This window comes from Ornithorhynchus anatinus, chromosome X4, assembly GCF_004115215.2.
Source record: "Ornithorhynchus anatinus isolate Pmale09 chromosome X4, mOrnAna1.pri.v4, whole genome shotgun sequence".
In the NCBI taxonomy this organism is placed as follows: Eukaryota; Metazoa; Chordata; class Mammalia; order Monotremata; family Ornithorhynchidae; genus Ornithorhynchus; species Ornithorhynchus anatinus.
In genome coordinates, this window is record NC_041752.1 from 794840 (window position 1) to 805782 (window position 10943).

The window sequence follows — 10943 nt, forward strand, 5'->3', positions numbered from 1 at the left end:
GTGTGAGTGAGTGAGTGAGTGTGACAGAGTGTGAGCGCGCGCGTGCCGGAGAGGAAGGGCCGAGCTCGGAGCTGCGGGGGGCTGCGGGGGCTGCGGGGGGCTGCGGGGGGCTCCGGGCCGGGAGCCCCGCGGAGGGCGGCGGCCGAGGTTGGCCGGGGACGGGGACAGGGGCGGCGGCGGGGCGGCGGCCCGGCCCAGCCCAGCCCCGCCGGAGCGGCGCCGACCCGGCCGGTCCTCGCCCCGGCCTCGGCGGGCACCGGGGGCTGCGGGCCGGGGGGTCATGAGATCGGAGAAGCCCCCGGCGCTGGCGGCTCCGAGGGGCGGCGGGGCCCCGGGGGAGGAGCCGCCGGACCGGGGGGACCGGGGGGACCGGGGGGACCGGGGGGACCCCCCGGAGCCCGGCGGCTGCTGCAGCAGCGAACGGCTGATCATCAACATCTCCGGGCTGCGCTTCGAGACGCAGCTGGGCACCCTGGGCCTCTTCCCGGACACCCTGCTGGGCGACCCCAACCGACGGGTCCGCTACTTCGACCCCCTGCGCAACGAGTACTTCTTCGACCGCAACCGGCCCAGCTTCGACGCCATCCTCTACTACTACCAGTCGGGCGGGCGGCTGCGCCGGCCGGCCAGCGTGCCCCTGGACATCTTCCTGGAGGAGATCCGCTTCTACCAGCTGGGCGACGAAGCCCTGGAGGCCTTCCGGGAGGAGGAGGGCTGCCTCCCCGAGGCCGGCGACGAAGCCAAGGCGCTGCCCGCCCGGCCGCTGCAGCGCCAGGTGTGGCTGCTGTTCGAGTACCCGGAGAGCTCGGGACCGGCCCGCGGCATCGCCATCGTGTCCGTCCTGGTCATCCTCGTCTCCATCGTCATCTTCTGCCTGGAGACGCTGCCCCAGTTCCGGCCGGACCCCCGGGGCGGGGTGACCCGGGGGGGGTCCGGCGGCCCGGGGCGGCCAGGAGGAGGAGGACGAGGAGGAGCTGGACCCGCTGCTCCGGTTGCTGAGCCCCCGCCCCGCGCCGCGCGGGCCGCCGCACTCCCCGGGCGGCGCCCCGGAGCCCGCCTCCTTCTTCACCGACCCGTTCTTCCTGGTAGAGACGCTGTGCATCGTCTGGTTCAGCTTCGAGCTGCTCGTGCGCTTCTCCGCCTGCCCCAGCAAGGCCGAGTTCTCCCGCAACATCATGAACGTCATCGACGTGGTGGCCATCTTCCCCTACTTCATCACGCTGGGCACCGAGCTGGGCCAGCCGCCGCCGCCGCCAAGGCCTCAGTCGTCGGGGGGAGGCCCCAACGGCCAGCCGCAGCCGCAGCAGGCCATGTCACTGGCCATCCTGAGGGTCATCCGCCTGGTCCGGGTCTTCCGCATCTTCAAGCTGTCGCGCCACTCCAAGGGCCTGCAGATCCTCGGCCAGACCCTCAAGGCCAGCATGCGGGAGCTCGGCCTGCTCATCTTCTTCCTCTTCATCGGCGTCATCCTCTTCTCCAGCGCCGTCTACTTCGCCGAGGCGGACGACCAGGACTCCCTGTTCTCCAGCATCCCCGACGCCTTCTGGTGGGCCGTGGTCACCATGACGACAGTGGGCTACGGCGACATGTACCCCCTGACGGTGGGCGGCAAGATCGTGGGCTCGCTGTGCGCCATCGCCGGGGTCCTCACCATCGCCCTGCCGGTGCCCGTCATCGTCTCCAACTTCAACTACTTCTACCACCGCGAGACGGAGTCAGAGGAGCTGGGCCAGTACACGCACGTCACCTGCGGCCAACCCCCGCCGGACCTCAAGGCCGTGGACGGCGCCGCGGGCCGGGTCGACTTCCCCGACGCCATCCGGGGCCGCCGGGCCAGCGGCCTCGCAGAGAAGCGGCTCACGGAAGTCTGATGGGCTGAGCCGCCGTCTGGGGGGACGAGGGAAGGGGGATGGGACGCGGAAAAGGGCGACCCCCGTTTCTCCCCCTCCCCCCAGTCCCCACCAGATCCGAGCTCAGCCCCCCGTCCCCTCCGATCCCCAAGTCACGCCGGGCCCACGCCGGACCGCCATCTGCCTCATCATCCACGCCCCATGACGGCACCTCCGGAGCCAGAGGTCTCGTGGAAACTGGAAGTGGCTACCTCCCTGTCTGGGCCCCGACCCAGGACCCTCAGAGGGGCAGTCCCCAGCCCCCTCCAGAGCTTCACCGTTTTCCCCTTCCCACCTTCGGTGCCCCCCCGGGCCCCACCACGGGCGGATGGAGAGGTGGTGAGGCGGGGCGAGCCCTTGACTCGTCTATGCAAGCGGGTCCGGCGAGGGAGAGGCCTCGACGACCTCCCACCGCCCCGTGGGCGGGAAGCTGGTCCCACTCCCGGGTGGGAGGTGACCACGGTTGGGCAAGCCGGTTCCTCCAAGTCGCCAAGGTTCTCGGCCGCCCCGCCGAGCGCCCCCCTCCTCGCCACAGCCAAATCCTCCTTTACAAAGTGCCTTCGCGCGCCCGGAGGGAGTCAGGGGCGACGGGCTCCGGGTGGTGACGGAGAAAAGCGGCGGGACCCGGCAGAACGAGCACGGCCTCTGGTCGTCTACTGCCCCCCCAAAGCGCTCCCAACCCAAGGCCTTCCCTTCCACGGCTCGGACCCACCCTGCAGGGCCGGGGAGCATCGGGGCGCTGACCGGCTTGACCCGTCTGACCAAGGAGGTTACCCATGCCCCGTCTAGACTGGCTGCCCGGACCCCGCGCCGGGCTTGGAAGAAAAAGGGCGTCCCACGGGGCCCCTCCCCGCCAGGGCACGGGTCCTTGGCCAGTCTCGCCCCTGGTTCCCGGCCCATCTTGCAAGGTAAGCCAGAGGAGGGGGAGGCGGAGCTGTGTGGTGACCTCACTGCTGCCCCTCACCACATTTCTAGAGACTCTGTTCCCTCGGAGTGGGGGGGCGCAGATGGACGGGGTAATAGGGGTGGGGGGGAGTTGTGCCCTGGAGGAACAGTCTCCCCTCTGGTCCCGGGGGGTGGAACGGCTATGAACGCGACACCGTGGGACCACGAGGTTGGACTGGGGTTGAGGTGAGGGAGGGGGGGCTGGATCCAGGCCTGAGTTTGCACGCCGACCCCCTTGACTTCAGTCAAGCCGCGATCCCTCTTTGAACCTCGGTTTTCCCACCTGTGAAATGGACAAGTCACCCCTCTCCGCAAAGGGGCCGGGAGGAGAAGCCCGGATTCAGGGAGAAGGAAGGGATGGGGAGGGGGGGGTTCGGGGTTCTGAGCGCCCTGCAATGTCTCCTCGAAGTTAAGGGTGGGGTGTAACCCCGTCAGCCCCACGCCCTGGAGCACGCGTGCTTGCCGATCTGTGTTGTGTGTGTGTGTGCGTTTGTATGTGCGCGTGCAAGGAAAGACATTGGTGTGCACGCCAAGAGAAAACATTCCCTTTTCAAGTCAGGGCACGTCTGCAGCGGAGGGATGTGGAGATCCGGCATCTCCGGGGACTCCGGTTGTTATAGCAACCGCCCAGCCCGCGTTCCCGACCTCCTGTCTTTGGGCGGTGCGACGGGGGACAGGGGACTACCTCTTCCAGCGCCTCCTCCCGAAAGGAACTCCTTTATAGACTCCATCCCCATCTCAGCCTCATTCCGACCTTCTTCCCTCCCGCCTCCGTGCATTTTTTTTGTCGATAACCGCGGGCAGTGCTGCCCGAGGGCAGGGATTTTGTTTAGGAGGCAGACACACCTGGGGGTGGGAATTGTTTTTTGGCAGCGACTGTGGAGAGCTGCGGGGCATCTTCAAATTGAATATGTGACTTTTTACGTGTGTGTATGCCCGAGAGCCGGGAGAGCTGGGAGTCGGAACCACTAGGTCCGGCCCTATCTGACCCCCTGACCCCTGGGAAACTGCTCTCTGCTCTGGGCCTCAGTATCTCTCTTAGCAGAAGCCTCTGCTCCTCTCCTCCCTCCTTGCCTTGATTGTGTCTGCAGCCCTGGGGCTTCCCCACCCCTCCCTCAGGCTTAGAAGCTCCTGCCTCCCAGTGGAGGGGGGGCAAGAACACCCGGAGCCAGCAGGCACACAAACACGCAGGCACACGCATGCACGAACACAGAGCCGGTCTTTCTGTCTGGGCTCCGGAACAGACTGATCACAGCCTAGTCAATGCGGCCTACGTGTGGGACCATCACCCCGGGTTGCCGGAAGGGCACGTTGTTTATGGGGAATAATAATAATTATCATAATTATGGTATTTGTTAAGCTCTTACTATATGCCAACCAGTAGTCCAGGCGCTCGGTAGATACAAGGTAATGAGGTTGTCCCACATGGGGCTCACAGTCTTAATCCCCATTTTACAGATGAAGTCACTGAGACACAGAGAATTTAAGTGATTTGCCCAAGGTCACACAGCAGACAAGTGGCGATTCGGCATTAGAACCCATGTCCTCTGACTCCCAAGCCCGTGCTCTTGCCACTAGGCCGTGCCGCTTCTCTACAAGCGGCTGCGAAGTGGTTTTGCCTTCTCAGAGGCAGGTAGGGGGGAGGGGGAGGAAGGGGCTTGGCTTCACTCCTACAGGGGTGGGGAGGTGTGAATCAGAGTCTCTGGAGGCCACCCCAACCTGGGGAGGCAGGACACCCGGATTCTAGTCCTACTCAACCACTGACCTGCTGGGTGGCCTTGAGCGAGTCCCTTACCCACTCTGGGCCTCCGGGTCTCCCTCTGTACAATGGGGATAACGCAGTGAGCCCCTGCCTCTTCCTGCCTCGCAGGGCTGAACTGAGAACAAGATGTGACTGTGAGCCTTATGTGGGACAGGGACTGTGTCCAACCCGATTATCTTGTATCGACTACCAGAACAATTGTAGATGGAGGTAGGACGTTCTGGGAGAGATGTGTCCATGGTGTCGCTATGGGTCGGAGATGACTCAATAGTATAAGACAAGACCCCAGCGCTTAGAACGGTGCCTGGCACATAGTAAGCGCTTAACAAATACTACCACTATTGTCACTATTATTACGTCATCACGGATGGGAAAAGCCAAATCCAAAGGGTCACTGTAATTTGTCTTTGGGAGCCGTGAATTTCTACAGCTTTTTCCTTCCAGGTGCCTCAACCCCCAATGTCCCGGGGACCCCATCCTGAGAGCCGGGTCACCGTCCGGGCAGCCTGCAGACGGGCTCGACTTTCAGCTCCCAGGGCCGCCTCCCTACAGACCCCACTGGCTGCCGGGGGCCCGCTCCCTTTCTCTCTTACTTCCCTATCCCAAGCCTGGAAGAGGGAGAAAGATGGCAGGCGGGACAGGTTTTCCATTTAAAGATGAGATCCCTGATGCCGAGACTACTCGCCCCTCGTCTGAACCGAATCCCTGACTGCCCAGCTCTAGCGACTCCCAGTCCTGCAAGAGGGCGAGTAGAAGAATGCAGACTTCCTCCTTTGAGCTCCCTGGAGGCAGGGTGGGCTGGTAGCCGTCGGTCCCTGTCCGCAAGGGTTGGTTAAGGGTAAGGGAGCGTGGGGTAGTTGCTTAGGAAGAATGATGGACGACGCGCTCTGCTCGACTGTCAATGCTGTAAGTTTACCGGAGCCCACTGCCCCGGGTACAGGACTAACCCTGGCCACGGGAGACTCTGAGGGTTCCGGTCGCCGCTGGGGGTGTACGGGGGTGTGGTCTACTGGCATAAGGACTTTAGTTCAGTTTAGTCATGAGAGCCGGGTCAACCCAGCCCTTCCCTCGAGCACCCAGTTGGTACCCCGAGGAGAAAGCCAGCTGCTTCACCATCCGCCCGGCCCGAACTGGCCCTCCTGCCAGCGAGGAAGATGTTCCTCAGAGCTAACCTCACCCCCTCTCAGCACAGTTCCAGTGCTGGGTCTGGAACTGGGCCCGGCAAAGCGGCGAAGGGAAGACCTGTGTAGGAGACCCCTCCTTTCCCCTTCCAGCATCCTCTCCCAAGTCCCCCCGTGCCGCCTTATGGCAGGCCCGACCCCTGGGTCGTCGTCCCTGCTCCCACCCCCATTTTAGCAAGGCAGATGCCGGGACCCTCCAGCCCCGGCCCACTGTTAAACGCCACCCGAGTCACCCCCAGTCTCCCCCGTCTTGCATCGAACGGGCCCCGAGCCGCTATGTATGAGATCCCTTATGGTCTCCCTCCCTTTCCAACCTTCCCCGCAGGTGCCACCGACGCAGGCTTCGCGGGCCGCAGTCCTCAGTGGGGACCGGGAGGACGTGCCGGGCGGACCCGGGTGGGTGGGCGGGGGTTGCGGGCTGGGGCGGGATGTGCAGGATGGACTAGGCGGGCCATGGAAGGGATTTGCGGGCTGGGCCAGGTGGGGTTTGCAGGTAGCCGTAGCAGGCTGCAGAAAGGGGCCTGGGCCCGAAGTTTGGGAGGTCAATTACAACCGAGCCTGAACGCTGTGCTCCTCTAACGCCAGCCTACTCGCTTTATCTCAAACTCATCTATCTTGCCGCCGACCCCCCTGACTTCCACCCACTGTCTCCTTCATATCTGAAAGACCACCAATCGCCCCACTTTCAAAATGTTAGTAAAGTCACATCGCTTCCAAGAGGCCTTCCAGGACTAAGCCCTTACTTCCCTTCCTCCCTCTCCCTTCTGCATCGTCTATTCACCTGTATCTGTACCCTTTCGGCACTTAATATTTACCCCACTGCCAGCGCCAAGCATTTACTCATTCAGTTGTATTTATTGAGCGCTTACTATGTGCAGAGCACTGTACTAAGCGCTTGGAATGTACAATTTGGCAACAGATAGAAACAATCCCTGCCCAATAATGGGCTTCATTTATGTTGATACCATGCCATTGACCCTTTCTGTAATTTATTTTAATGTTTGTCTCCCGCTTTAGACTGTAATAATAATAATGATGGCCTTTGTTAAGCGCTTACTATTCAATAGTATTTATTGAGCACTTACTATGTGCAGAGCACTGTACTAAGCGCTTGGGATGAACAAGTCGGCAACAGATAGAGACAGTCCCTGCCGTTTGACGGGCTTACAGCTTACTACGTGCCCAGCACTGTTCTAAGCGCTGGGGTAGATGCAAGGTAATCAGGTTGTCCCACATGGGGCTCACAGTCATTTTACAGATGAGGAAGCTGAGGCACAGAGAAGTCAAGTGACTTGCCCACAGTCACACAGCTCATCAATGGCAGAGTCGGGATTAGAACCCACAACCTCTGACTCCCAAGCCCTTGTTCCTTCCACTGTGCCAACTTCTTGTGGGCAGGGATTGTGTCTGTCAGCTCTGTTTTGCTGTACTTTTCCAAGTGCTGAGCACGGTGCCTTGCACACAGTAAATGCTCAATAAATACCATTGACTGATCGATTGATCGAATTAGTAGTATTTACTGACCACCTACTTTGGGCAGAGCGGCATGGTCTAGTGGAAAGAGCGTGGGCTTGGGAGTCAGAGGACGTATGTTCTAAGTCCCCGGTCCACCACATGTCTGCTGTGTGACCTTGGGCAAGTCACTTAACTTCTCTGTGGCTCAGTTACTTCTTCTGAAAATGGGGATTAAGATTGTTAGTCCTGCGCACGTGGATTGTGTCCAACCTGATTGTCTTGTATTCATTCATTCAATCGTATTTACTGACCGCTTACTGTGTGCAGAGCACTGTACTAGGCTCTTGGAAAGAACAATTCAGCAATAAAGAGAGACAATCCCTACTCAAACCGGGCTTACAGTCTAAAAGGGGGAAGACAGACATCAAAACAAATAAACGGGCATCTATATAAATAAGTAGAATTATAGGTTTATACACATCAAAACAGGTAAACAGGCATCACTATAAATAAATAGAATTATAGCTATATACGTAGATACCTAAGTGCTGTGAAGTGGGGAGAGTGGGGTAGAGCAAAAGGTGCGAGTCGAGGTGACGCGGAGGCGGGGAGCTGAGGAAATAGGGGTCTCAGTCTGGGAAGGCCTCTTGAAGGAGGCGAGCTTTCAGTAGGGCTTTGAAGGGAGGAAGAGTGACTGTTTGGCAGATTTGAGGAGGGAGGGCGTTCCAGGCCAGAGGTAGGACATGGGCCAGGGGTCGACGGCGGGACAGGCGAGAACGAGGCGCATTATCTACCCCTCTCTTTAGTTCGGTGCCTGGCACATAATAAGCCCTTAACAGATACCATTAAAAAAAGAGCACTCTGCTGGAACCCAGGGGTGCCAGCCCCGTTGCCCCTGCCCCTCGGCCTTGGGGGAGGAGGGGATGGAGGGAGCAAGGAGGAGCCTACGACAAAACCTCATCCCTCCCCCCGCCCCTAAATCCCAGTGACAACATACCATCACTATCGCTGCCCTGTGCCTGGTCACGGGAGGTCCAGTTCGTACTGCTCCCTTGGTCCGGCTCAGGGCCTCCTGCCCGGGGCCGGTGCCCTGGGGCCGCTCCCGGGTTTGGGATGTTAACTCTCTTGCCAGGGGTGGTGGGTGGGAACGGATGGGGCCAGTTCCAAGAATGGCGGCATTCTCCAGGGCTGTTGGAAAACACCAGCCAGGACTGAGGGGCTGACGGAGAGGCTCAGGAACTCATATCACAGGACAGTCTGCTCGGTACCGTGGGGACAACCCTGACTAGACGGCACAGACAGTCTGGCTTATACCAGGGAGACCACCCAGTCTATACTCCACGGATAATCCAGTCTTTACTGCGGGGAGAGTCTCATCTATCCTTTGAGAACAGTCTGGTCTATACTACAGGAACCGTCCAGCCTATACCACAGCCTATACCACGGAGACAGTCCGGGCCGTACCACAGGGCCAGTCTTGATTCTATACCATAGGGTCACTCTGGTTTACACTGTGGTTTGATACTATGAGATAGTTTGGTTCCTACCCCCAGGACAATCTAGTTCATACTGCGAGGACAGTCTGTTGTGAAGAGATGGAGGGGAAGCAGGTATCATTCCCCCCCATTCTACAGTTGAGGAAACCGAGGTTCAGAGAGGATAACCGACTTGCCTGAGGCCACCCAGTGAGCCGGGCCAGAACTGGTACTGGAGTCCAGTTCTCCTGGAACCGTGTTCTTCCCCGCAAGATCACATTTCACCTGAAACCTTCCCCCCCAGCTCTGCCCCCGGCCTACCCCTTCCCCACAGTGTCTCACTGACCTTCCCCTATTGGCTTTCTCCCCCGACAGCCCTGAGGAAAGACCAGCCGATCGACGGGCAGACGGACACCCAACCCACCGAAGATCCTGCTGGACAGAGAGGGTGGGAGGAAACGTGGCCCTCTAGAAGTCCAGCAGCCACCTAGGGGCAACCCAGCCACTGACCCAAGGGGCAGAGGGCAGGCAGTCTGGGGCAGGCGGATGCTGGCCATATGTTTCGGTGTGGCTGGTACAGCCCCAGCGCTCCCAGGCTGCCGTTCCAGAAGGCAAATGTTCCCAAAATGGGGCTGACCCAGCAGAACCGGCCAGCTGGCCTTGGCTCATCCCCAGCGGCTCTTGCTGGTGCCCACTTCATTCTCGGTGGGAGTTGCGAAGCATTCTGAAACTTGAAGGCCGGCGCTCTGGAGCAGGTGCATTTTGGACCCCTCAGCATTTTGGGACTTACAGTCCGGGTGCTGCAGTTAACCCTTCCTCCCCACCTAGCCCGGGTGTCCGTCATCGAGAGGGGTGGGCCTGGAGGGTGAGATCGGGTGCCACGGCCCTCACTGTGGTCAGCGCCCAGTGGAGAGCCCTCAGCTCACCTCATTTTGGGGGCCCAGTGTCTGGGAGAAGCCGGCATTCTGGAGACCTCCTAGGGCCTCAGGCATCTGTTCAGCCTCCAACCCTTCTGCTCCCGCAATCTGATGCTTCTTGGCCAGGTTCCTCAGTTGCCCTCAATCATCATTACCCTCCTGGCCTCGGCCTTAGTCCTGTTGGACACCCGCTTTCCCCTGCTTCCCTCCTTTCCCGTCTATCCTCCATCTTTCTTCCCTGTCTCTTTTCCACTGTCTCCCTCCCTTGTCTCCCCCCTACCCAGAGGACTTCTACAGGTCAGTGGTCAGTCTTCCCCACTTTCTCCACCCTCACCCTGCTGCCTTGTCCATCTCCCTCCAGAGAGGCCTCAGAAGAGCTCCCTGAATCAGCCTGGCTGGAGGTAGGGCCAGGCTCAGCAAAAACTATTTTATTTACAACTTTATTGTAGTAAGCATATGCCTCTCGCTGACTATCTCAATAGGAGCTCAATGGTCACACCACAAGGACCACAGGAAAGGAAAGCGGTGCCAGGAACCAGAGAGGAGGAGAGCAAAGTGGCTCTGCAGGTACTTACTGACCCTATGGGAAAGTGAAAAGAGTGAAAACAAGACCATCCCCCAATCGTCACTTCCCTAGGACTTCTGTTTCTATGTGCTTCCTTCCTCCTGCAGCAGAGATCAGCTCAGTAGTTATCTGAATTTTCTATTATCTATTTGTTATTTAACTATTTATTTGTTGGTCTATTTATTTTGCTACCTTTAAGCGTTTTCTGGGTCGCAAACACTGCACTAAAGGCCAAGTAGCTATGAGTCGATGAAGGATGACAAACTGGGGAAACGGGAACACAAACCGGGGATAATTGCCTCCAAACTCAGCATGTCGACATTCCTGCCCTGGTCCGGTAAGAGTGGAAGCTCCCTGTGGGCAGGGAACTTGTCACTTTGTTATTCTGTACCTCCCAAGCGCCTAGCCCAGTGCACCGCACCAAGTGGCGCATAATAAATGCTATTACTAGTACAGAAAGTGTCTGAAGCCAGTAATAACGAGGCAGATGTCATTTTGCGGGTAATGGCCATGCGTCTTGTTTCAAGTTGAACAGTACGTTTTCTACTGGCCCGTCCCAAGTCGGTCCCCTCTTAATGTTTAGCGTCCAAAGCCGCAAGACCCCTGGGTGGCCCGTACTCCGCAATTTCCCAACCAAACCGGTCCGGTGCGTGAGAAGCTTCCCAACCGAAAGATGGAGAGGGGTCTGCGGGGACCCAGCCGAACGGGCCCGCAACCTTGGTTCTAGTGTAAACCCAGCATTGCTCAGACCTCC

General features: G+C 59.5%; 1 protein-coding gene across 1 annotated transcript; it reads left to right on the forward strand.

The window, feature by feature from the left end:
- The first annotated feature begins 280 nt into the window (after positions 1-280).
- On the forward strand, positions 281-10640 carry KCNA6 (potassium voltage-gated channel subfamily A member 6). Its single transcript, XM_007660355.3, is given in 3 exon segments — positions 281-925; positions 927-2797; positions 9083-10640. Coding segments are annotated over 2 exon segments (1590 nt in total). The 3' UTR covers positions 1872-2797; positions 9083-10640.
- Positions 10641-10943: the final 303 nt, after the last annotated feature.